Here is a 25,916-nt window from a genome sequence, read left to right as displayed (position 1 = left end):
ATTTGTATATAAATGAAGATTCTACATATTCTTTATTTTTCTTTGCTAATAATATGTTGGATTCATGTTATTGCATATTTTGATATTTGGAAGAAGAGAAATACATTTTTCAAAAAGTGACCAAACAATATCTTTGGCGGGTCCCCGCACGGGTCCCGGACCCGCTGTTGAATATCGCTGCTCCAAGCTGTTAGCTTGGAGTTAGCTACATCGATGCTAAGGAAGTAGCATTGTTTACAGAGGGACACCAGAAGTGATGCTGGTAGTGCTAACCAAAGCTACCATGTTGACGTGAGATACAACACAAAAAGGCAGCTATGTGACCTCGACTAAGGTAAGAGGGGGATGAATGGGTATGTCTGGAGTAAAGAAAGCGGCATATATGCAGGCTAACGTTGGACACTAACGTAGGTTAGCATGCTAACGTAAAAGTTGTTCAACTGAGTCGTTTTATAAGACACACCCTAAGCTACATTAACGTGTTTTAGAAGTCTTCGCCATGTTTAAGCAAACCGAAATACTTATTAGTAACACAACAACCTCTTGGCGAATTCGCTGCCTGTTCGTGGTGACTTGTGTATACCGTGAACACCTGTTGTTTTGTCTCCACCAGGTGAGACATGGATTTCCTCACTCTGTTCGCCGTCTACGTCGTAGTTGTGCTGACATGTATAGTCCTAGTCTGCAAATACTCCGGTCAGAGGCAGACCCCCTTTAATATCCTCTTCAACTGTGCAGGAAAGGTAAGAAAAGAAGCATTTTAACTGTACTTCCAAAAACCGACACTGTGGGGCGCTGTTACCCTGCAATTACGGCTGCTGACTATTCTCTCCACAGGTAGTTGCGCCATTTACTCCAAAATGGCTCCAAAGGTTTTCACAGTGGGCCTTGCACAAACTGTTTCATCAAAGGTTTGTGGTTAAAAGTGTCCCCAGAAATAATATATGTTAAGGCTGTATCTGTATATGGTCTAATATCACATTTTTTTCCCATTTCAGTGTCAAATGATATTCCTGTATGTACAAAGTTTGTGTCATTTGCTTCTAAATGCAGGAACAACATGTTCATCTATCTGCATATTCTGCTAGAGGGCGCTGTGTACGCAGAGTTCACCTATGAGGTGTATGGCTTCTGCAGGGAGATGGACACCACTCTGACCAGCCTGTCTGTGCCTTACGTCCTGTTGGCCATCAAGACCTTTTTCTTCTACCTCTGCATCAAGAGGGATCCAGGTTAATATCATGTTTGCTGAAGTATCTCATCATCTCATCTTCATCCGCTTATCCGGGGTCGGGTCGTGGGGGCAGCAGCTTTAGCAGGGGACCCCAAACTTCCCTTTCCCGGGCCACATTAACCAGCTCTAACTGGGGGATCCCGAGGCGTTCCCAGGCCAGTGTGGAGATATAATCTCTCCACCTGGTCCTGGGTCATCCCCGAGGCCTCCTCCCAGCTGGACGTGCCTGGAACACCTCCCTCGAGAGGCGCCCAGGCTGCATCCTTACTAGATGCCCGAAGTATATGCTGAAGTATATTCAAAAATATTTTGTTATTGTGTGCATTGTTAGGACAGGCAACAGAGGTTAATCCTGGATTGTTGAGGATATGCAACATAGGCAAGATATGTAACACTTGTGCAGCTTAATTTATTCTTTGTCAGCATGCTGCCATATTTTGAAGTCTAATGAGTAATAACTAGGGATGTTGGTAATTACATCCATGCACATCAGTAATTTCATTTGGTCACCTGGAGGGTATAGCTTAAGGAGCAGAATTTGCAGCATCACCTGTGCTACAGTACAACAAGCCTCATCAGTCCATGTCTTGGGAAGTCCAGATGCAGCTACTGTGCTTATTTGTACTTGGCACCAAACAATGGAAACTGTTAATGGCCATCCTTGTAATCATTTTTTTAAAGCTGTTATTTTGTTTTCTCAAGAGAAACAAGATCATTAACTTGTTACAAACAAAAGATTGTTTCATCTACTTATTTATATTGTTTATCAGAGGTCCGAAGTTCAAACAGCCCAGATCTAGCTGACAGTGATGGTAAAGAAAGGATACACATGTAAATACGTCGTTTTCCATATAAGGTGTTAACAAAGGGTATAAACACAGTACATAACCTATTTGGAAATAAGAGTAATTTGATTATATTTACAGGAAGTTTTAAACATGCTACCTCTTTCCCTTATAAATGAAACAGAAAATACCACTAAATTCTGAAGGAAAGATACATTTGAGGTAAAGACATTTCTGACTATGTACAGACACAAAATCAAGCATTTTTACTGTATAAATTCAGAGATACTCCAAAATAAAACTCCTATTTCTGAACACTTGAGGTGCTTTTAAAACTCTTACCTTGGAAAATATCTTCATTGGTGAAGTAAAGACGCTTGATTTTCTCCCTTGTATCCTTCCCCAACTTTATTAAAAAGAATAATCGAAGCATGGCCGTTCTCGACTTTCATACCAAACTCAACTAAAATCTTCTCTCTTTTCATATTAGAAATGTTGTGTTCTTTACATGCGTTACGTTTGCTGCTAAAAGGGTGCATGTGCACAGCAAGCGAGTGCAGTTCTCCAACAAGGATTTAAATGTAGATCTGAATAGTGACATAGTAGTAGAACATTTTCAGCTGGCGTTTTACAAGAATAGCCGGAGAACATCACTGAAGTTGGCTGTGGACAGGATCACCCCTGCCTCTGAAATACTTGTGTTTTGTGTTATTACACAGAGTCAGTTTTTCTCTCCTCTTGACTCTGGCAGGCACAGTGACGAAGAAGAAAATCGCTGGCCAGCTGAACATTTATCCGTATGACAGGAGACTGTTTCACCCGGGAGTTTCCTGTGAAACCTGCCAGCTCATCAAACCGGCTCGCTCCAAACACTGCAGTGAGTAAATAAACATTAGTAGTAATAAGTATGCACCATAGTATTTTTTTCAGCAAAACACATTGGCACAAGGAACACAGAATCATACTCACTGTAAAAACTTTCTATATTTCAGGGGTGTGCAACAGGTGTGTTCAACGTTTTGACCATCACTGCGTCTGGGTGAACAACTGCATCGGTGCTCAGAACACACGTTACTTCTTGCTTTACCTCTTCAGCGTGTGCGCTATGGCGGGTGACATTGCCGTACTAACAGGAGACATGCTGTTTCATGCCGTGTTGCGGTCAGGGCTTTTGAGAGCCAGTTATATAGATGAATACGGCCAGCAGCAGCCAGCAGGGCCCATGTTTGTTGTACAGGTGAGACTCTGTCTTGCTGACATATCATATGATGCAGCCACGTTAATTCCCAATTGAATATCTCGTGTCGAGCTGGAATCATTTCCTTTTTTTTTCTCTCTGTCCCTGCAGCATCTGTTCCTGACCTTCCCCCGAATCGTCTTCATGCTGGGATTTCTGGTGTTTGTCTTCTTCCTCCTGGCGGGTTATGCCCTTTTCCATTCCTACCTGGCTCTCGTCAACCAGACCTCCAATGAGTGGTATAAAAGTCGAGGTTACGTGTGCCAGCACTGCCACCCAACTGCAACAGCAGACCCCCTCTGCAACCCAGCACCAGGCCACTCTAAAAGATACTACTACAGCAGAGGGCTACTACGAAACCTCAGAGAGATTTTCTTCCCTCCACTACCTGTTCATAAAAAAGACAACTGAAAAAAAAATGGATCGCAGTCTGTGTTGTTATGCTGCATTTACCATCCATCCCCTTGGTTTTTACTGTCCCAAAGAACTACTGCCGACTGAAGAAATAAAGTTTACGTTAGCAATCTCTTTATGGGCTCTGGTGTCTATCTACCATAAGCTGTCACATCTTGGAACGCTCTGACAACCCTGGCAGCAAACACAAAAGTAATCCTTGTTGGATTAAATCATTAATTAAATGTTCTAACTGCAAGCCTGGGACAGCATTTTTCATTATTTTTTTAACCTTTGCCTGCCAGCTAAAGCATGGGCCGTTCCCAAGCTGAAACATTACATCCTCCAATTGTAATCTTTTTAGGCATTTCAAATAAAGTATTTAGTGAAACCAGTATGGTACGCTGACATTCATTACCATTCAATAGTGGTATTAAATGCATCTGTGCTCGTTGGACAGCCCCGAAGCTTAAATTGAACTTGCATTCACAGACTATAGGATGGGCACGGTGGCTCTGTGATGCAAAACACAACATTAAATGAAACCGTAAGAAAAGCAAACGATATTTTACAAAACAAAAAAAAAACATTGCTATGTTGAGATGTCTGATTTGTTCATGTGTTCTCTATCTTGTTGTGTTTTCTGATATGGTTTTGTGTCATGTACTGGTAACTTTTCTACATTTCTTTAGCATCAAATAGGTTTTAAACATTTGCTCTAAAGGCTCATGGGAGTTGTAGTTTAATGCTAAGAGGATAACCTCAAATATCAAGTGTGTTTGGGCCTTTAGTAGTAGCTGTGTAGCTTAAAATACCTTGATATAATGTGTCGGGGTAAGTGACCGGAAATGTCCCTGTCCCTTTAAGCCGGTGCGGAAGTGACCGCAAATTTGATGCAACGCTCAAGTGGAAGCAAAGAAGGTCAGGTTTTTCTGTCCGGTGAATTTCACCACTAACATTATTAAAGCAGAAGCAACTGCCACTAAGGCAAAAGCTGGGCGTTTTCCAAATACAGTTAATACTGTACTTTATGACAGCCCTGACGTTCGTGACTTTGCTCGGTAGGGACAGCGACGTGCAGTGACGGTGACAGTTACCGTCCGTGTCAGGGTAGTTATCAGGTAGTTATTGATTTTTCAGACAGAGAGCACGTAACGGCTCAGTCGAGTTCACTTCTTCGCCGATATGTCTGGGTCTAAATGTACGCGGCTGAGCGGGGCGTTAGTGAAACAAGTGCTGGACTCGGTGGACAGCGTCCTATTCGACTGCGACGGGGTCATCTGGCGGGGGGACCAGGCCGTCCCGGGCGCCCCGCAAGTCGTAAACCTGCTCAAGGAAAACGGCAAGAAGGTCTTCTTCGTCACCAACAACAGCACCAAGACGAGGAAAATGTACGTCGACAAACTGTCCACGTTGGGGTTCAACGCGACGGAAGACGAGGTGTTCGGGACGGCGTACTGCTCCGCCATGTACCTGAAGAAGGTGTGCGAGCTGCAGGGCAAAGTGTACCTGATAGGAAGCAACGCGATGAGAGAGGAGCTGGAGGCGGTGGGGGTCCAGCAGACCGGGGTGGGACCTGACCACATAGTCGGGAAGCAGACCGACTGGGCCAACGTTCCTCTGGATCCCGAGGTGAAAGCGGTGGTGGTCGGTTTCGATGAACACTTCAGTTACATGAAGCTGAACAGAGCCTTGCAGTACCTGACCCAGCCGGGCTGTCTGTTCGTCGGAACTAACAGGGACACCAGGCTGCCCCTGGAGGGAGGCAAAGCCGTCCCAGGTAGGGACTCACCCACTGTATTTCTAAGCACACATTACTGTGGTTTAATGCAGATTAAAACACACTTAACCCACTTAAGACTCTCTCACACACTCAACCTATAATGTTTGTGTGGTGAAATACTGTATGAGGCCTCATTTTTAATGTCTCATGTCATTAAATACAGTCAAGGGTCATCTATGCACAAGTTTTTGCTCTGCTAAGATAGAGGCAGGGCCAGAGAGCTGAGGTGTAATGCTAATAAAATCATACGTTCAAACCTCTCGAGGAAATACTACTGAATACTTCCTGGAAATCTTTTTTCTTAAGGGCACACAGGTATGTCCTTAAAGGGCGTAGACGTTTTGGCAACTTCATGTCTGAACCTACAAGCTCGACCCATCTAAAATCCTCTCAGCATTGACAGTTCATCATAACTTTAAAGCTGAAGTCGGCTGATTTTTTTAAAATCATATTCACTGACATTAGCAATGGCTATATATGAGTAAGTTAGCCAGCCTACGTCTGTGTAGCGTGTACTTCATGCCGTTTTTGTTGATGAGAGAAGAGACGGGCGCGTTCACAAAAATCTGGTGCACGCGCACTTACGAGCACTCGATGGTAGGGAGCAGAGTAGCTCAGTGGTAGTGGGGGAAAAGGCGTGAGGGTTGTTAACATTTGAAATTTCACAGAGTCAATTCGATCTGCCAGACTTGCCGACTGCAGATTTAATCGTAAAACAAAACAAGGCCTTATCTTATCCCCACCCCCCGAAAAAAATGGTTTATCAAGGCCTATGGGAATTTTAAGGAAGTTGAAAAGAACAACTGTCTGCAACATAATCTGAAATAAAGATCCTATAAGAAATGGGAACTTGATTTATGTGATGCAGATGTCACGATCAAAATCAAGTTCACTAAACCTAATAAGTTTCCAAGTTTCACAAGAAAGTGGATTGCTTTCCACTATGAAGGGAAATTAACCTCAAGTGATAACCCAGGGCAGGGACAGAAAAAAATGAGCTGGGATCTGGGGAGTAACTGAGTAAAAGGTCCCCTCACTTCTCCTCCCAGGTACAGGCTGCCTGCTGCAGGCCGTGGAGACCGCAGCCCAGCGCAAGGCCCAGACGGTGGGCAAACCCAACCACTTCATGTTCGACTGCGTGGCCTCCCAGTTCGGTGTGGACCCCAACCGCTGCCTGATGGTGGGTGACCGCCTCGACACGGACATCATGCTGGGCACCAACTGCGGCCTGAAGACCCTCCTCACCCTCACAGGGGTCAGCACTGTGGCGGATGCTGAGGCCCATCAGAAGAGCGGCTGCGCAGAGAGGCAGGGGATGGTGCCCGATTATTACGTGGAGAGCATTGCGGACCTTCTCCCAGCTCTGCAGGGATGAAACTGCTGCAGAGACTGACATGTAGCTAAGTGATAGCTTAGCAGCTTTAAACCATGGATGTATTATTAGAACTGGATACCAGATCCCAAAATGTCATCGATTAAATTCAATGAGCATTGTTCTCCTGGCGCATACACTTAAAAAAAGTTTAAAAGCTTGCCTCCCTGATATGCAGCTCACTGAATATGCGCTGACGTCACAGGTTTTTAGATTGCACTTTTCCGACTCGAGGCAAGTTTAACAAATATGAAGTCCATGGATCAAAAAAATACAATAGAAAGAGTTATAATAGACCTTGTTTGTAGTTTGAGAGTTCCTTTCAACACTTTTACATACTGTGAGTGGCCACTGTAAACAAATATCTGCAAGGCTGAGCGGCAGTGCCCTGTCTAGTTCTAATCACACATCCATGTTTTATACCTGAGGACGTTGGTCAGCATGTCACATGCCAGGCTCCACTGTCTTCTAAAAGGGAATATTTTTCATTAAAAGGATAGTTCAGATTTTTTGAAGTGGGAAATATGAGGCACTTATCCATAGTCAGTTATGCTCTCTTCAAAGCCACTGGACTCCTTTGACAAAACAGTGATTTTACCCGGCAGAACTGGGTGTTTGCTGATCTCCCGCAGCCTTGATCAGTTAGTTTGTTTTATTGTGTGACTTCAGAAAATCCGGATGAACGTTCTAAAACACCAAAGTCACATATATCACAAACATAATAACCAATGGAGCAACTGTGCTCTGACAGGTAAAGTGACTGACCTTGAAGAGAACATATGTGGCTAAAATAAATGTTGCTGCTGCTGTGCTGCCCCCGTCCACAGTAGTACACTGCCTATCTTCTAGGGATAGGTCATGATTTTCAACCCTACAGGTTTCCATTTCAGTACTCCTGCCTGTTTCTCCAAAATGGGGGGCGTGCTATTCGCCGTTTACTGAAGGTAATACGCTGACAATAAGCACCTCATACAGCCCCGCTACAAACATCCGAACCACCATTTTAGATTTATATGATCAAAATCACCTGGACAAGAAAGTCACAACCAAGCAGCTAGCTGACGTATGACACTGGAGACAAAGACTCATTTATTTAATAAAAGCATTATTAAAACCCGCTAGTTTAACAGAATATGATTGACTGATTTATTATTAATAATATAAAAACAAGGAATTACGGTATATTTTTGAAGCGTTTATGTTCCTTTTTGGGGAAAGGATTAAGGAGAGTGTACTAAAACCCTGTCTGTGTGGCAATCTCCCCTTAAGCAACTGCAAGTCAGTTTGCAACGGTTTGTTAATAAATGTGTGTTCAGGTTTACGTCTGTTTTACAGTTCATAAATGACAGGCACAGAATAGGGCTGAAAGGCACTGAACTGGTCTGACTTGAGCTTTTTGTTTTATTAAAAATGTATTTTCACATCTTAGCAGAACATGCAAACATTTGAAGTTACATTCATGGGATGGTGCAATGATACCCAGTTTTGTCATGTCAGTTCATAAGTGAAACAGTGATTAATAGAATGGCATTCATGTTTTAAAGTATTCCAGTCTTCCTTTTACCTTCTGTGTTCACTGACTTGTCCTTGACTCCTCAAACCACTGAAAGCAACGTTCAAATCCGTAATAAAACCATTTTCTTCTCAAATCAAGTCTGCTGACTGTTTGCTTTTAAGTTCCAAGTGAACGCAGCAGACTCCTCTCTAAGTCCCGTGTTTAAAGTCACCTTGGGTTGTCATCGGCTGGATGCTGCAACAGTCAGAACCGCGTATCACCTCTCAACCGATGAGAGGCTTTCAAAGCTGCACCTGCCTCACCCCTTTGTCCATTGTCTGGCTGGGCAGGGTGGCCAATTCCTGTTGTGGAAGTGTGTGTTTGGGGGGAGGTTGGGGGGGTCAATGGAAAGATGAATGATGTTAGAAAGGCATATTAAGTCATATTAGACATGAATAAAGGAGGAAATTGCAGGAAGACTTGAAAATTGAGTTTGGCAAGAGTGAGAGTTTTGTGTGAAGTGGGTTGCTGTTTTGAGAGGGAGACAGTGAGACCAAAGAGGAGGAGGAGGAGCAGGGGGTGGTCTGCAGGGACAAAGAAGTTAGCCAGGTGTATTGAGTCTCAGTCATGACCGCAGCTCCATGCCGGTAGCTACGAGAAGGGAGAAGGCCGAGTGAGGAGTCGTCACGGGACACAGGATGGTGAGGTGTTGGAAACATTCAGAAAACTGTTTGGAGGAAGCACAGTGCACGGTAAGGACAAGACTTTACTGACTGAGGAAAGAGATGCACGACAGCCGGCAAAGGGGTCGAAGACACATGGTTTTTGCGTACATGCAAATCCAGCCAGTTTTATTACATTACAAGCCAGCAACAGCTGCAGAATAGTATGGGCCTTCCAGATTTAAAGGGGTATGTTGGATTTTTTTGAAGTGGGGTTGTATGAGGTACTTATCCAAAGTCGTGTACTACCTACAGTGATGGTGGTCAGCATGCCCCCAGTTTAGAGAAGCAGGAAAGAGGACAAGCACCAAAGCTAAGACATGTACTGCTGTGGACAGTGGCAACAGCTAAATGTTTTCTTATCCACCTAAAAAGTTTTAAGTTTTGTTAGTTCCTAACCCTTAAAAACACCAAAGACACACAATAACACGAACAAACTAACCTAGCGAGGCGGTGACAGACAACTCCTGTGCTCTAAAAGGTAAAATTACTGGTGGTGGCTTCTACTTCTGGGGGCTTTCTATGAAGACCACATCTTTCTATCATCCGTATTGTGAGTCCTTCCTTGTTACAGCTGATTGTTGAGGTGTGTATAGGTAGTCATAATGTACAGTACGCCCCATCGTTCAACCTCCAGTTCACAACTAGTCAAGAGCATCTATAAGACATTATAAGTCACATATATAATGTTTTATATCTGTTGATAAAGAGCGTTATGTTTGTTTATGAGTATAGTAATGAAACATTATAAGTGGATTATAAGTCACTATAGATTCAATACAAGATTCAAGATTCAAGAATCTTTATTTATCCTGAGGGAAATTATTGTGCAACAGTTTCAATACAAAGGTGGGAAAGGATCAGAGTAACAATAAGCATAAACATAAATCAAATCAAAAAAAGCTAACGTAAAATAAATCAAACAATTAACTTAGTGTGACAGAGTGCAACAGACATTGTGGTTAAGTGTAGGTTTATACAATATACAACAATACACAGCGTGCAGTTTAGCAGCAGATTGAAATCAAATAAGTACAAACTAAATAAGTGATAACAGTGTTAAAAGTGTAGCAGCATTTCTTACTGAACTAAGTTACAGTACAACTAAATAGTACAACTAAATAAACGCCCTCATAATGTATTATAGATGTGGTTTTCATATAAAATGTTACCAAATTATTTTAGGGGGTCCTTTTTAAGGTGGCTCAAATCTGTCTTTCTGTGGGGAGGCCCTGTTCACAGCTTTACATTTCTTAGCTCCTGGGCCTGTCTGCGTCTCCACACTGGGGGTGTGCCGTACGCCATCTTCTGTAGCTAGCACACTGACTGGATAAATACCATAGACAACTCCACTTCGAAAAACCCAAGCTATCCCTTTTAAGTACAAATCTCAGCAGCTGTGTGGTTTACCACCCGGCTACAGCTTGTTTACATCCAATACTGAGATGTGAAGAACTGTTTTAATAGCTTGTCACTTGTTGTTGTGTGTGGAAACATCTCTTCAGGATGGGGGCTCTGCTGCATCCGCCCAGTCCCACTTCCCACACAAGGCATTCTGGGTCAGCCTCTCAGCATCTCTTCTCCTGGTCTTCATTGCACTTGGCTTGACGGGGCACCTGGGGCTGTCGCAGCCTCCCCCTGAGGTACATGACTATCACCAGAGAACCCCTATGTTGTGCATTCTTCATCGCTGACGTTAACGCGTCTGCTTCTGCAGTCTTTACAGATTGTCCGAATCACAGTTCCAGATCAGACCGGAGTCCTGATCAACCAGTCGGCTGTTGTGGACCAACAGAATGACCTGGTGACCTTTTCTGTGACCTCAGCCGCAAATCAGACGTCCACCGTGCTCTTTGATATCAAACATGTATGTCCTGATGGTGATATGCACGTGATTTTATGCGTTTTTATTAAGCCACACCAGCGTCAGACTTTTCTGATTGTGTTCACGATGGGAGAGACGTCAGACCGTCTGCTGTTGTGTTGCAGGGTTTGATATGTTACAAACCTGTCAACCAGGAGAGCTGCTTCCTGCGAAAGATGGAGAAGTCCGACTACGACAACATGCACTCCATCCTGGAAGAGTCAACACACAAGGTAACAGGCAGCAACATTTCAGCATGTGAGAACTGAATGGTCATGTTATACAATAGGATCCCCCTCACTGCGTTCAGGATATGTGAGACTACAAGGCTTTAGATGCAAACTCACCTGGTAGAACGAAGAAAAAGAAAGTTGCCCTTTTAGGTGTGCCAGGTGTTTGTGAAGCCAATGCCTGGCTAATGTGTGAACTGGCATTTCTGACCGTGACTCATAACTTTATCCCTGAAGCACCACTGAGACAGGACCTGCTGGCTCTCAGAGGTTCTGCATGACTCCCTCACCACTCCATACAAAGAGTGGGGTGAAGCATACAGGGCCGTATGAAGAGTCGTATAGTCTTCCTCTCTCATCTCCACGGCTGAATTCCTCAGCACATCTGATCCCTCCAGGCCCCCTCTGCGTGCCCAGGATCTTCTTACAGGAGGCTACTGCAGCGAGCCCGAGCCCTGGAGCGGGCACAATGGTCACTCTGTGTGAGGGCTTTTGAGCTTTTAAGACTCTTCTGTTGGATTAAAATACAGCCCGATGCATTAGGTAGTGAGGGAAGGGCCTTTGTATGGAGACACAGGAGTGCCATTAAAAAATCTGTAAACTAATAAGAAAATAAATGTGGAACTATAAAGAGGAATGAACAAAATAATAAATATGTAAATAAAAAAATGTGGAAACAAAGACAAATAAAGCAATGAATAAATGTGGAACTATAAAGAGGAATGAACAAACAAGTAAATAAAAAATGTGGAAATAAAGACAAATAGAGTAATAAATAAATGTGGGACTATAAAGAGGAATAAATAAATAAGTAAATCAAAAATGTACAAATAAAGACAAATAAAGTAATGAATAAATGTGGAACTATAAAGAGGAATAAATAAATAAGTAAATAAAAAATTTACAAATAAAGACAAATAAAGTAATAAATAAATGTGGAACTCTAAAGAGGAATAAATAAAATAATAAATAAGTAAATAAAAAATGTGGAAACAAAGACTAAGTAATAAATAATTGTGGCAATATAAAGACCACCAAATTTACACTGCATTTACATTACTCAATTTTTAGAGTACATTTTTTAAAATGTTCTTTTCTTTCTATTTTTCCTTGAAGGACCAAACTGTTCATCACCTGCCTTTGGGCGGGCCTTCCTGCCCAGGCTGAGTAGTCGATTCCTGCACACATGAATCCAGCTTTGGCAGGAGGAATATTAAAAATATATATATGAATCAATTTATACAGAATTAAATGAACAAACAAATAAAATTGCTTATAAATATATTTCTTATTCATGTTATTTATAATTTATGTAACCAGGAATTGACTCATTGCCATGAAAGAAATCACCTTTAAAAATCTTCTGGGACATTTTAATAACTTTTATACTTTGTCTCTACATTTACAAATGTATGTTTTATTTGATCTATTTCTCTCCAAGTCTACATACACCTATTTATTATTTAATTGGATTACTTTATTATTTTTTTCATTCTATATTTAAACTTCGTTGTGGCACTCTTGTGACTCCATACTTGTGTATATCTGCTTTGTGGCAAATACCTGCATCTCTAATATTGATTTGGTTCTGAATTAAGCCCATTGGAAACGAGTTGTGCGGAACTATCTGATGCTTGATTGGGACCTGACAATATGAGCAGGTGAATAGCCGTGATGTGGGAGCTTGCAGGTAAACTGAGATGAGATTTCTATTTCTCTGTCTTATCATCTTTTTGCACAATAGCACCATTTCCACCTGGAGTGGAGTCTCAGGGCATGTTTTTGTGATCCTGTCTCATGGTGTCACATCTCATACAGCTCCCCACTGTTCATTGCAGTCATTTAATCTATGGGAGGAGGAAAGGGCCCTTATGGACGCAAAGTAGAGGTGGTCTGTCGCTTTTCTTCTGCAGCACAATGGTCTTCTTGGTCTTTTTCAGCGGAGAACAACTGGTTGTTACGTGACCCACTCGAGCATTACGGTACTTTAAGTGGTTCACTATCGCAGCCAATCACAGGTGTAAGTGGTGCAATTACACACGGCCTTTGTGACCAGTAAGAGTGCAAATGTGCAACCGCGTCGACCTCATCAGTGAAGATATCAGGCTAATAGCAGCTCAAGTTTCCATCTTTGTTTTCTTCCTCATATCTTCCTTGCTGTGACTCTAATTTATTCATTTTACTCTGTCGCTGTCAGTCGAATATGATTTTCTCACACTTATTAAATGACACCGTCGCCTCGGAGTCTCCATTCATTCCTGAAGAGGAGGAAAAAAACTCTTCCGTCTGTGATGCTGCTGTGATGTTGTGATACTGTCCTCAGCAGAGTCAGTTCCAGCTGTCCTGGAATGAGACCCAGAGGCAGACGGAGTTCCTGGGAGTGCTGGCAGCCAGTCAGGTGGATGTGTCGACGCTGGAGGAGCCCCTCCAGGCTCTGTGTCAGGACAGCTCCATCCACTGGACCAAGAGGGTCGAGGGTGAGAATCTCTATTTTACACAAGATTGCTTTGACATAAAAAAGCAGATGTCAAGTAAAAAAAGAAAGCTTCAAAGGGGACAGATTATACAAATTTTCAGGTTCATGCTTGTATTTTGTGTTTTTTTAATTTCTCTTTCAACCTATATATATATATATAGTTTAGTTGTGACATCACAACCGTACAGAAGTCCTGACTGCTTGTTTAAAGACAGTTTCTGAATACAGACTGTGCATTTCTCTGAGCGTTTTGATACTTTCACAGTATTATGTCATGCCTGGACCTGCTTTATAATAAAAAACTCACCTTTAACAATATAGGACCTTTACCAGTTTAGGAGAAAAATCTCATTTTGATCACCACCCTGGCTTTAAAGTCTCTGTGCCAGATCAGTGATTCAACAGTCACTGTTGCACAGGGTGACATGTTCCCTCAGTACCATGATCATGGACACTTAATGTGTATTAATCTGCCACTGAAAATAATCATCAACAAATGTCTTATTTAGTATTTAAGTATATCTAAGATTATACATCTTTGGTAGAAACAAGTAGGCTTCATGCTAACTGCCAGACACAGGGTAGAGAAGTCAGAAATTATAGACACAGACTAGCACGTAAAACATGTTTTTGTTTGGTCAATGCTGACAATAAGAAATGCCGGCCTTATCTTTTAAATTCTGGTCTAACAAGAAAAACAGACGTGAAGTCGTTATGCACACCTTGGGAACACGTGAGGAAAAATTGTGCTATAAAGATTGAAGAAGTGTCCAATGACATTATCTTAAATACTAATGGAGAATGCACAGTTATTTTACACACCAGACATTTTGCATTTACAGTATTTGTATCTGAAGGGTGATGTTTTAAACTGAGCCAGCTGACAACATAACAAACCAACGTGTCAGGCTGAAACCTACAACTATTCTCTGATGTTCAGTGACCTTTCCACTGTTGCAGCAAATGCACATACTCATTCAACAGTCTACACGTTTACATGGCAACAGATTTTCCACATACAGTAGTAGCATTGATATCAGATTCTAAATCAGGTTGCTTTTCAGAAATTGTGTATTTAAATTGTTAATTCATGTGAAAATGTTATTAATTATGCCTTAAAGACCATTCGATAGGGCATGCAGCGTTGGCTTTTCTCCAGCTATAGGGTGAAATTTAGGTAATGTTTGCAGAAAAAGAGGATAATATTTTACATTTTAACAGTATATGTCTCCACACTGCTGATGTGTAAATATTCATGTGTATTAAGTCACTGTGGTCTCCGTCTTGTTTTCAGGCCCAGGGAAACAGAGGCTGGTCTACTTCTGCATCGACATCTGCTTTCCCAGCAACATCTGCGTGTCTGTGTGCTTCTACTACCTGCCAGAGTGACTGTGTATTCTGTTTTTCTCCTCCCAGAAAAAAAAGATCAGGGACACAAAGTTGCCTTTTTAGCTCCCTCTACAAAAAAAAAGAAAAGAAAAAACAGAACAAAAGCCAGCTTTGACTGCCATACAGCCGCCAGTAAACCAGCAGCAGCCAAACCTCCCAGTCCATTTCCATCCTTCCGAGAGAGAAGACATGGAGACAGGCTGTCATGGTTATCGCCAAAGCCCCGTCGTCACTCTCTTCATGTGTAATACCCCCTCTGGTGGGACACTTCAGAGATCACAGAAGAAAGATCCCCCGTATTTTTGTATGTGCCTCTAATTGTATTTCCTGTAACCCACTGCTGCAGTACAATTATGTGTAACCGTTCCAGTTGCGATGAGTGTTTTTGATCTGTCCAATAAAGGAATGTTGTGTATTTGTGGCCAATTTCTCTTCATTAGACTGAAAAAAAGAACAAAACTTTATGAGGACTTCTTTAAATGACGTCTTTACTGCAGAATCATTTTCTCTGTGTGATCATTCGGAATAGTACATCTTCACTTTGAATAAAGAGGATCAAATGAATTATACATAAAATAAGAATAAGAAAATAAGAAATAATCCGCAGCCCAACGAGCTTAATGTGAATCATGTGGTCCTTTTGATACAATAAATACGGTGCACTATAAAAACAGAGAGTCGAAAAGGATCTCCTATTGTGCACAGAGTGTTGAAGTGATCAATGCTAACACGATAACAGGAGCCTGTGAGTGTTCTCATTTGTCCAGGTCATTGTTATCCCCAAGGCAATTTCAGTCAAAAGCAACTGGACTTGGTTATTTGTCTAGGAAGATGTTTCACCTCTCATCCAAGAGGCTTCATCAGTTCATGTACGCATCTGACCAGACTGGGACTGGTCCGACTATCTGGTGTGGAGATACACAGGCTCAAGTGGAAGAACGCAAGCACCAGAGAGGGGCCCTCACAACTTGTGGTTACCCCAGCTGGACCTTTCTGAAAACGGCAGCTGCTTCCAGAAAGACAACCAAAGTGGTTGAAAAAGAAATAATGTCCAACAACAATGTCCACATCCTGGACAGAGAGGACAGATGGTTTGATCCCTTCCCAGGAGATTCAACAATCCAGGGTTCCAGTGACATCATCAGCCTTGTGAGAGGTTAAATACCTGGATCTCCACACCAGATAGTTGGACCAGTCCCAGCCTGGTCAGATGCGTACATGAACTGATGAAGCCTCTTGGATGAGAGGTGAAACGTCTTCCTAGACAAATAACCAAGTCCACTTGCTTTTGGCTGAAATTGCTTTGGGGATAATGACAACAGAAGTTTACTGTACAACAACATGGTGTGCCTGACCCTTAAACGTGGATTTTGACTTTATCAATTTACATTTTGCCTCGCTGCTATGCTGAATACTTACAGGCATCTTGCAAGGAAGAGCACTGAAGATGAACACAGCTGAGATTCATCGTGTTCAAACACAAGCCTCCGCTTTCTCAAGATGATTATTTCTGGGTAAATGTTTAATAGTTTCCCAATTGAGGCACATCCTCCAAAGAGTCCATTGCTTTTCCGTCCTTGTCTCACTGTCTGCCACCTCCTGTCTCTTCACCTCTTTCCTCCTCTTCAGCCCAGCACACTGTCATTGAAAGCCAGACACACCACTGCCTTCTGGTGGCCGCTGTATTCCCTCTTGATCTCCCCGGTCTCCACACACCACAGACGGGCCAGGTTGTCTGAGGAGGCTGTGGACGGAAAAAAGAGTCAGTCACTTAATCTGGCGCCTAAATATACAGTAGTATTTAAGAAAAAAACCCAAACAAACAACCTCCCCCCCCACCACCACCTTTACTGATTAAATATAGGAAAGACATGCTCATAAGGCGACTGCTATTTTTAAGCTTTTCCAACAGTTTTTTCTTCCAAATTCTGTCTTGATTTGACTGTTTTTAACTCAAGATTATACATGAATTATAATCTAATATTTTCCAACAAATTTACAGTTTTTAAAAAGCAAATTCAATATATTTTCTAAGCGTGGGATCCCTGGGTTTATGTCTAATAGTGAGTAACTCTGCCCTTCTCACGCATGTATACTGACACCGTAATGTAGTGATTTTCCAGGGCTCATGTACTGACCAGTGACAATATATTGTGAGTCTCCAGAGAAAGCACAGTCCCACATCCAGCCTCTGGACGTCTCTCCGGGATTGTTGCTCTTGATGCTCAACTCCGTCATCAGTGAGAAATTGGACGTCCTCCAGATCTTACAGGTTTGGTCTGCTGAGCAGGTGGCCAACAGGCTGGAAGGCGACGACAAACACAAAAACCCAATAACATCAGCAACAATATCAGACAGAGAGATTTGCAGTGTGTAGAGGAGGAGGGCGGCACTCACGTGGAATCAGGGCTGAACTTGCAGCGAAGGGAGTAGCGTTTGTGTGCAGGGATCTTAGTCTTGGGGATGAGCTGAGTCCCCTCGTCTCCTATGCCTCCGGCGAGATTCCACACATAACAGTTACCCTGAAAAGGAAAAGAAAAAGAACCAAAAATGGGTGAAAGCACGCCAAAGTATCAATACACAGCACCCTTTTCAGACTGTTTGCATGGGCGGATTGTGAAACAGTGGGCCCCTGGTCGTATGACATGCAAAAAGTCCCACCACCTCTCCCAAAAGAAACAGGACAGACATTATAGTTCTTTAGCCTCTTGTTGCTGGTGTGTGTCTCTTTGTCGTTGTTACACATCTCTCTGTGGTCATTTTGTGTTAATTTGTAGTCATTTGAGTCTTTTTGTGGTTGGTATGCCATTATTCGCCTGACACTTTGGGCCCCTGGGCCTGTGCCCTGGTAACCCTCTTTAATAATGAATCCATGACTGTCTGGGTACTGACCGAGCTGTTCACCGCGGCCATGTAACTGGCATCTGGGTCAATGTGAACCGAGTTGACTGAAACTTCTGGCTCAGGAATCAGCTGTTCATTGTGGTCAGTCTTCAGATCCCAGACATGAATCACTCCGCTCTGGTCTCCAACAATCAGCTCTGCCTGAAAAAAAAAAAACATACAACACTGACTGTTGACTGACGTTTTTCAGCAGTGCACACATACTCTGACTGACAAACATACGTCATAGCAAGTTCATGATAATATTACCGCCAATTTATGACTCCGTCTACGCTGAATGTCTCACCTGGTTGGGATGCAGGCATACACAGTTGATCGGAGCATTGACCTGGAATATCCTCTGACACTGTAGATTTCTAGACCTGGGAAGAACAGCGGGGATCAATGTTAGGTTTGTTGAACGCAGAGGGAATGTGTTTTAGCACAGTGCAAGCTTCCTTTGCAGTACCTAAGGTCCCATATGCGAGCCATGCAGTCCTCTCCTCCTGTGTACATCCAGCGGCCATCTTCATGGAAGCCCACAGATGTGATGTTCTTGCTAACGCCATCGTAGTTGATCACCGGGTTGGGGTTGTTGGAGTTCAGGTCGTACATGCGGATGTGCTGATAACCTGAAAAGCAGAGTGGAAATGACTGTGATATATAGCAGCTCTGAATTTATTTATGCAATCCAGGATAAAGAGAAGGTTTGAGATTTTTATTTTTGGTTTTATACCAACCTGCAGCTGCAATCATACTTCTGTCAGGCGTGACCTCCAGTGAATTTACTTGCTGGTAGCAAATGTTAAGGAAGTGGATTGTTGATGTGATTTCTATAATATTGTACAGCTCGATTACAATAAGTCAACTTAAAATCCTGGAGCTGCTCTAAACAACAGCTCTTTTGACAGCATCCATGTTGACTTTAACAAGACATTTGTTTTTGATTGGATATCCAAAACACAAAATAAAAGCTCATATAGACACTTTTTTTACAGGAAGGACATACACAAACATCACATGTAAACTGTCTTTCTATTGTATTTATTAGAGCACACTGTTAGTCAGTCACAGTAAGGATACGGAGTCCTGGTGCTGGACTGTCCTGGTGCAGATCCCGCTGTGGGCCTGCCAGAACCGGACAGTGTGGTCGTATCCAGCCGTGGCCAGAATGACCGGGTCACTGCCCACAGTCCCCTGGTTCACATTCATGGTTGACTGCTGTCACTGCTCACACTGAAGCATGAATGACACTGCGGACAAATACAGGAGACACTCTGCTGCTGAAACTTTTTAGACCGTTACATGTCAATTTTAAACAGGAACGTGGTTTAATATATTGTCATACTGTGGAAATAAAAGATTCAATGTATAACGCGCAGGCTAACGTTAGCAACAGCCTGGCTTTGTTTACAGTTCAGTTAGTTCCTACTTCAAAAGCCGACACATGGGGACTGTAGCTAAAGCTCACTGTAGGATTTGATGTATGACCTTTTCGACTGCTTAACACAATAAATAAGACAAGTTTAGATTACCTTCAGTTGTTGGTGTTGACGACAAATCAGTACGTCCCCGTCATATGTCCCGCAGCAACATGCGACGGCGTTCTAAAGGTTCCGTTTCGATAAGCAGCGCTTTGCCGACATCTACTGACTGATTTAATCATTGCTGGACAAATGGACCCTAACCATAAATAATGATACGGTATAAAATAAAGTGTAGTAAGAATTACTAGGGTCAAATTTAATTCAGCTAATGTAAAAACTTCGTGGTCTCTAATATTACTAGTTGAGACAAAATATACATAAGGCAATGTAACAACAGTCACTTACAGTACTTATTTGTTAGTGTTGCGTTTAAAAACGTGGCTGCTCATGGAACAATAAAGGTTGATTTGACATAATAACATACAACATAAGTTCTGATGAGTTGGTTTATTTAACAGTTTCAAAAAGCAGTCATACCACCAGTACATTCTTTAATATATATATTTCAATAAATATGTTTAATAAATAAATAAATAAATAAACAACTAATGCTGAGAATGCATCTTTTCACAAAACACAAATCCCACATGAATGAAATGAGTATTGCCCTTGTTAACATCTCAATCAGAACAGTACTACGCAGAAGGTAAGTGTGTTCCTGCTCAGTCAGTGTGTGTTGTGATGATCAAAGCTGCTGCAGCAGGGCAGACATGTGCTGTTTCACCTCTCCTGGGTCAGCCACTGAGCAGGCCAGGACCACCCCCCTGATCCCGGTCCTCATTTTAGTGGAAGGGTTTATCTACAACATATTACAACACGTCTTTCAACTTATCATTTGCTTTTATAGCTAACACAACCGCATAAAATCAAATCAAAAGCTACGGTACCTTCACATAAATTTTGCATCTCTCCAAAAGAAATTTCCACTTCATTGCAGTGCGCTCGTCATCAGTCAAACTGGCAAACTCCTCTGTCTGAAACAAATGAAATAAAAATGCTGCAAATCTCATCTGAAGTAGAACAGCAAAATACAAAATTTTACATGGATTTAATACATTTAACTAACAGTAAATATTTTCTGACTTTCCACACCCTGCATAATTTAGACAGCCTCCAGAACAGCTTAGTTGTAGACACAAACATAAAACAGCAGTTGAGTGTTCATATTAGTTTCAACATGTACTGGTATTCATGTCGTTTCTATCATGTTCTTTAAGCACTACTCACTGGGGCTACTACAGTTGTACTGACCGTGCAGCCAAGCGTCTTTTCTGCCACTGTGCTCTTGAGGGAGCAGGAATGCAGCGTGCCTGTGTGGTCTGTGAAGTCCACCAGCAGGTTAAAGCCTGTGGTGGCTGAAAAGGCCTGATCCCTCCCTGGACACAATAGGTTGGTGCAGCTCTGTGCGTCCTCGCTCACCTGAAACGTACACCTGGAGCTGAGAGAGAAGGTAGACTGATCAAGGGATTGTCTATCAGCAATAGCTCATCATGAGTGGAAGAATTGATCTTATTTAGCATCTTCAAAAAATTAAAATACAACCTCAGTGTGGTGAGGGGGGGAGAAGCATTAAAGAATCCACTCTATGCACTTACCACTGTGTCCTGATAACCTTTGAAACAGAAGAGTCAAGGTCGAGCCTGGAGATGAAGCTGTATGTGATGCCAAAGAAAGCCTCAGGATTCTCCTGGACCTTCTGCTTCAGCTGGCTCACTGTGTACACGTCAGTGATGGACTCCACTGCAGAGACAAAAGCAGCACCACATATACAGGTCGGCAGTCTTTTTCTCAGGAAAACAGGCAATAACACAGGCTGCACTTGTCACATTGTCATCTGTTAACTCAAAGCGTTATGTGAGGAAAAATTAAGTGAGAGGGTGATGAGACACTTATCTTTTTACTGTCAACAAAGCAAGAAACAATTTATGAGCCTGAAAGGTCTCCAGGAGGAAATGTGTACAGTGTATTAAATTGAAGTATTATATTTATTTAAAACTGTTAATTCCACAAGTTAGTGCCACAACAACGACAACAAAGAACAGATGTCTCTTAAGATGTAAATCTTTAAAAATGACTCACAAAGATGAAGTCTAATTGTAATTTAGTGTTTTCAATTTAAGAAGGCTTAGTAATTTGATGGGTAGTTTTTTTAAGAAATGTTAATTGTGCTTATTCGTGTTAATCTGTGTTTGTTTTTGAACAATGATGGAGGCTCATTGGATTTGCTGACAGTAAGAAAAATATAGAATATCACAAGACTTATCCCTTTAAAGCAAAAAACAATTCTACTGTCTTTTAACATTATGACCCGAGAGAGTTCAAAAGAGAGAAAGAAAAGACAAAAACAGGAGGAACTAGAGACCATGTTGCGATACCAACAGTATCAGAATGAGGGGCGCTCTTCACTGTAACATACCGGGCATGTCTTCTGGCTTCTCATCTTGATCCAGAGCACCAGACTCAGATACTTCTTTAGCATAGCTGAACAGCAGACTGGCCTCTCTGGTGTCTGAGAGCAAATTGTGATTGACTTGAACAGCAACAAACTGACAATATTCTACTACACTGTACACCATGGCTGCTCGGTTGGTTTCAACCTTTTTGAATTGCACAGCAATTCCAGATCCTTTGTTTTTGTAAATGTTGCTGTGATATCTTACCAGGATTCACGGTGATAATGGTTTTTGAGTTAACGGTTGCTGTCATGCCGTTGCGAAAGCTGTCAAAGCTAATCTTTGCATCGGCTATGAAGAGCACTTTGAACGAAGAATAAAAGTTAAAACAACAGTAAGTCATCTTCAACATAAACACGCAGTTACATCTCAGATATCCACTTCCATGTTTCTCTTCAGTACAGTATGTCAATGGGATGTGACAGGCAGGAATAACAGTCAAATAAAGATTAATTTTGTGGCTGAGAATGAGCAACAGCTGTTAACCTACCCGTCTCCTTGGGTATCAAAGATTGCATGAGCTGAATGGCTTCTCTGTCCCAGCTGTGAGTGAAAAAAGAGGTCAGGGAGTTACACAGTGAAAATCAAACACACATGGAGTTCAGGAGGTTAATCTCGAGCTGCATGTCACTAAAGTAAATTTGCGGTAACCTAAAGAAACACACAAGTGACTCAAGGAGCCAATAAGATGGAATATGGCACAAAAGCAACAAAATCAATACATTTTGATTCATTTTCCAAGTGAATAAAGGAGCATGACACACCACACGAGAGGGAAGGAAGAGACAGAGTCATCAAAGAGCTTCACTTCCAGCCTCTGCCCGTTGCGTCTGTCTGAAGTGGTGAACTGCTTCGGCTCGCCAATCTGTAAATGTAAACAGGATCATTTGAAGTTCCTATCATAATATCTTCCATTCCTGTAAAAAAAATGCAGTGACATGAAGTGCAGGGTCTGGCCTCTGCCTGAACTCTGAGGCACGTCTTTAGGGCCAATATGGTAAGTTGGTCTGTTCCAGGCAAACAAGTGTACCACCATGTAACCACAAAGACAAAACAAGCACATTGTAGTCTATTGGGCAATTTATAAGATATGAACCCAGTAAATTTAGAAAACCAATTTGCCCAGCATCCATACCAATTTTCAAAAAACATCCCACTCCATGTTTATCAGGCCCCATGACTTTTCCATGACTGGCTTTCATATTGGTACATCTGACCACTTTTTAACAACCCTTCCCTTCTTGTTAGTGTTGTTTTAAAGCTACACAACTTTATCAGCCTATTTTCTACATACTTGAGCTTACTGTGCAGGTGAAAAAACACCATCTAATGCAACTAGTATGTCATTTTTCTAATAAGTTAGCTATAAAAACAGGCTGAAACTTCATGATTGACATCTGTGACTGACTACCGATTGGTCAGGCGGGTGCATGGGCAGGACTTCGATACCATGTCTCCACAGTCAGATCATTACTGCACAGATTTTGGCTTCACTTTTGTACACTGGGAAGAAGGCTACGCGCGCCGTCCATCTTTATATACAGTCTATGGTGTGAACCATGATTGATTTAACAAGGAACATTTAGTTGATTGCAAATCATGGCAGGTTTATTGAAATGTGGGCACACTATACAAGTAAAAAAACACTGAGGGGTCAAAACATGAATTTCTCCTTTAATACTATTAAATGTTGGAAGACTGTGAAATTAAGGTGCCCTACCCATTTCACTGCAGCCAGTATATTTATCATTGTACCATCCAGCGTCTGGCCATTGGCCACAATGTCTCCTAGTGAGTAGAAATCTCCGGAGTCCTTGGCTGGCAGATGGATCAGTGGCAGCAGCCTGTCGATGGTGCCCATGTCAGCACACAATAACACCTGGGAATGAGCCTCCGTCACCAGCAGCCTGTAGAGGCTGAGACAGCAGATACAGGCTTTTGAACCAACGAGTCCTTTGGCACCATTGACAGTGTCATTAGACACAGTTACATCATATTTTACACAGCATTACACTGTATTAACCTCGGGAGGAGTAATTATTGTGCAACATCATTATCATCAGCATCTGTAAGTGTCAATTACCTTGGTGTTGTGGGACAGAATCTTTCACCTTTCTCTGGGTCTTTGTTGGTGACTAAAGGATTTTCAATGATGACTGGAAAAATAATTTTAAAAAAAATTGTGCAATTTGGTCTATATGCCGATTAAAAATGTAAGAACTAGACTTATAAACATATATAATATATACACATATAATATATACACATTTCCTCACCACAGTCGCCTGTGCTGAAACTACTGGAGAGCCCGTTGATGTATTCATCGTTTCCCCAGGCTGTCACATTCACAAAGAAGTCAGGCGAGTCTTTAATGGTGAAGCTAAAAGTGAATCTGTCCACACCTATATCTGAAATTCAGATGTATAGATTCAGTGCATTATTTCTATACAAAAGAAGAGGACATAATGTATATTTATGTTTCTATTCTCCAGCAGAGGGGGTCAGTGTACAAGACACTGAAGTGTAGTGCTGTTAGAAGTAACAGCTTCAGTGCACTAAAAAGATACTTACTTTTTCTGTCGGGAAAACTTTTGACATCACTTTTCCCAATGACGATGCCTGCCACTTTCTGAAAACCATTACAAGGGCAATAATATTGTGCAGATGTTTGCATAAAAACAATCAAAACAATCAACAAAACAAAACCTCACAGATAAATGTATGCAACAATGCGTGTCTCCCATGTACGGCCAACTGTATGTCTGTGTGTTTTTCTGAAATATGTATGTGCTGTGTTTTTCATGGGGCGATAGTAGCTCAGTCCATAGGTGACTGGGCTGGAAACCGGAGGGTTGTTGATTCGAGTCCCTGTGTGGACCATGAATGGAGTGTGGACTGGTGGCTGGAGAGGTGCCAGTTCATCTCCTGGGGACTGCCGAAGTGCTGTTGAGCAAGGCACCGAACCCCCAACTGCTCGGGGCGCCGGTCACTGGCAGCCCCCTCGCTCTAACATCTCTCCATTGGTTGCATGTATATAGGTCCTGTCTGAGAATGTGTGTGTATTTCGGGCCTGTGTGTGTAAAAAATGGAAAAAATAATAGAGTGAAAATTTAATTTCCCCATTCGCGGGACTCTATCTGTCTGCCAGAAGAAGCCTGTACTGTGAAAAAGAATGTCCCTAAGGGGACAACTAATAAACTAACTAACTAACTAACTAAATTAATTAAAAGTTTAACACAGACAAATGAGCAAACTAAGAAAAACTGGCCTAAAATACTGTAGCACAACTAAAGACAATCATCCCTAGTTATAAGATGACATGCTGATCTCAAGGGCTGCTGTAGGGACAAAAAAAAATGACATTGATGTAATTGGGAGATAAATGATTATGAACTCACCGGATGAGAGAAGTTGGGACGCAGCTCGGAGATGGCAATGTAGGTTTGAGCGGCCATTTTATTTTCTATAACTTTAAATCACTATCCAGTTCAATGTGTATTACATTGACAGAACCTGTAATGTATGCAAATGCAAAATGCGAGTTACCAGTTGTTGTTTAATTCCACCTGTATAAACGTTATGAAAGCATTTCCCGTTTTTATACTAAAACACAAAGGAAACTAGTTATAACTAATTATAGTTAGTAAACTTACAGTGAGACATTAATGTTAACTTTAGCTAGCTGACTTGTTCACCGTTATCCCACCTCTAAACTGAGTGATAACATGCTGTGAATGTTGGTATCATATCGTATTCCATTTTTTAAAATGTAATATATTGAAGTAGCTTTATATCAGCAAAACTTAAACGTCGTTGTTTGAATGACTGTTATTGTCTCACCTGCGTCTGTTTTCCTCACTGTTCATTCAAGACATTCGCGGCACAACTGTTGCACGCGACAGAAGATGCGAGTTCAGATGCTGCCTTCACATACAGTCGGAATTTTTTTTTTTTTTTAAAAAGTCGTAAAAATGAATGACAATATCATGCTTTCACATACTGATAGACATTTTAATTTTAGCAAGTTGATTAATATATATTGTATATACTGTTGAATCCTAATTGTCAGAACAAAATAATACAGTTTCTAACAAATACAACACCTAGTCCTGT

General features: G+C 41.9%; 5 protein-coding genes across 5 annotated transcripts; 3 read left to right on the top strand and 2 right to left on the bottom strand.

Annotated features, from left to right (window-relative positions):
* Positions 1-211: 211 nt before the first annotated feature.
* On the top strand, positions 212-3,913 carry zdhhc4 (zDHHC palmitoyltransferase 4). Its single transcript, XM_083932548.1, has 7 exons — positions 212-334; positions 614-743; positions 838-911; positions 1,054-1,232; positions 2,771-2,896; positions 3,012-3,256; positions 3,368-3,913. The coding sequence occupies exons 2-7, from the start codon at positions 621-623 to the stop codon at positions 3,665-3,667; spliced, it is 1,047 nt and encodes a 348-aa protein (XP_083788674.1). The 5' UTR covers positions 212-334; positions 614-620; the 3' UTR covers positions 3,668-3,913.
* Positions 3,914-4,571: 658 nt separating this feature from the next.
* pgp (phosphoglycolate phosphatase) lies at positions 4,572-8,342 on the top strand. Its single transcript, XM_083932478.1, has 2 exons — positions 4,572-5,429; positions 6,482-8,342. The coding sequence occupies exons 1-2, from the start codon at positions 4,835-4,837 to the stop codon at positions 6,805-6,807; spliced, it is 921 nt and encodes a 306-aa protein (XP_083788604.1). The 5' UTR covers positions 4,572-4,834; the 3' UTR covers positions 6,808-8,342.
* A 655-nt stretch (positions 8,343-8,997) lies between these two features.
* On the top strand, positions 8,998-14,980 carry bricd5 (BRICHOS domain containing 5; the record flags this gene model as incomplete). The annotated part of the gene is made up of 6 exons (XM_083932698.1): positions 8,998-9,051; positions 10,527-10,664; positions 10,739-10,888; positions 11,011-11,118; positions 13,439-13,592; positions 14,886-14,980. 6 exons carry the CDS (start codon positions 8,998-9,000, stop codon positions 14,978-14,980), a joined length of 699 nt encoding a protein of 232 aa, XP_083788824.1.
* A 370-nt stretch (positions 14,981-15,350) lies between these two features.
* On the bottom strand, positions 15,351-19,431 carry mlst8 (MTOR associated protein, LST8 homolog). The gene is made up of 9 exons (XM_083933074.1): positions 19,399-19,431; positions 18,947-19,116; positions 18,604-18,655; positions 18,333-18,495; positions 18,171-18,246; positions 17,873-18,025; positions 17,378-17,502; positions 17,119-17,282; positions 15,351-16,724 (listed from the first exon to the last, which is right to left on the bottom strand). Exons 2-9 carry the CDS (start codon positions 19,073-19,075, stop codon positions 16,606-16,608), a joined length of 981 nt encoding a protein of 326 aa, XP_083789200.1. The 5' UTR covers positions 19,076-19,116; positions 19,399-19,431; the 3' UTR covers positions 15,351-16,605.
* Positions 19,432-20,035: 604 nt separating this feature from the next.
* Positions 20,036-25,258, bottom strand: meiob (meiosis specific with OB-fold; the record flags this gene model as incomplete). Its single annotated transcript, XM_083932358.1, has 13 exons — positions 20,036-20,149; positions 20,238-20,324; positions 20,602-20,788; positions 20,946-21,090; positions 21,767-21,859; positions 22,011-22,106; positions 22,294-22,346; positions 22,568-22,668; positions 23,524-23,719; positions 23,887-23,959; positions 24,080-24,211; positions 24,375-24,432; positions 25,202-25,258. 13 exons carry the CDS (start codon positions 25,256-25,258, stop codon positions 20,036-20,038), a joined length of 1,392 nt encoding a protein of 463 aa, XP_083788484.1.
* Between the last annotated feature and the right edge of the window lie 658 nt (positions 25,259-25,916).

This window comes from Echiichthys vipera, assembly GCF_963691815.1.
Source record: "Echiichthys vipera genome assembly, chromosome: 18".
Classification (NCBI taxonomy): Eukaryota; Metazoa; Chordata; class Actinopteri; order Perciformes; family Trachinidae; genus Echiichthys; species Echiichthys vipera.
This window is presented reverse-complemented; position numbering and strand designations above follow the sequence as displayed.

Coding starts and splice junctions, on each gene's coding strand:
- zdhhc4 (XM_083932548.1), top strand. CDS start 621: ATGGATTTCCTCACTCTGTTCGCCGTCTACGTCGTAGTTGTGCTGACA. Junction 744..837: donor TCTTCAACTGTGCAGGAAAG/GTAAGAAAAGAA, acceptor TTCTCTCCACAG/GTAGTTGCGCCATTTACTCC. Junction 2,897..3,011: donor GGCTCGCTCCAAACACTGCA/GTGAGTAAATAA, acceptor TCTATATTTCAG/GGGTGTGCAACAGGTGTGTT.
- pgp (XM_083932478.1), top strand. CDS start 4,835: ATGTCTGGGTCTAAATGTACGCGGCTGAGCGGGGCGTTAGTGAAACAA. Junction 5,430..6,481: donor GGGAGGCAAAGCCGTCCCAG/GTAGGGACTCAC, acceptor TTCTCCTCCCAG/GTACAGGCTGCCTGCTGCAG.
- mlst8 (XM_083933074.1), bottom strand. CDS start 19,075: ATGAATGTGAACCAGGGGACTGTGGGCAGTGACCCGGTCATTCTGGCC. Junction 18,026..18,170: donor TATGCCTGCATCCCAACCAG/GTGAGACATTCA, acceptor TTTTTTTTTCAG/GCAGAGCTGATTGTTGGAGA. Junction 16,725..17,118: donor CTCACAATATATTGTCACTG/GTCAGTACATGA, acceptor TTCCGTCCACAG/CCTCCTCAGACAACCTGGCC.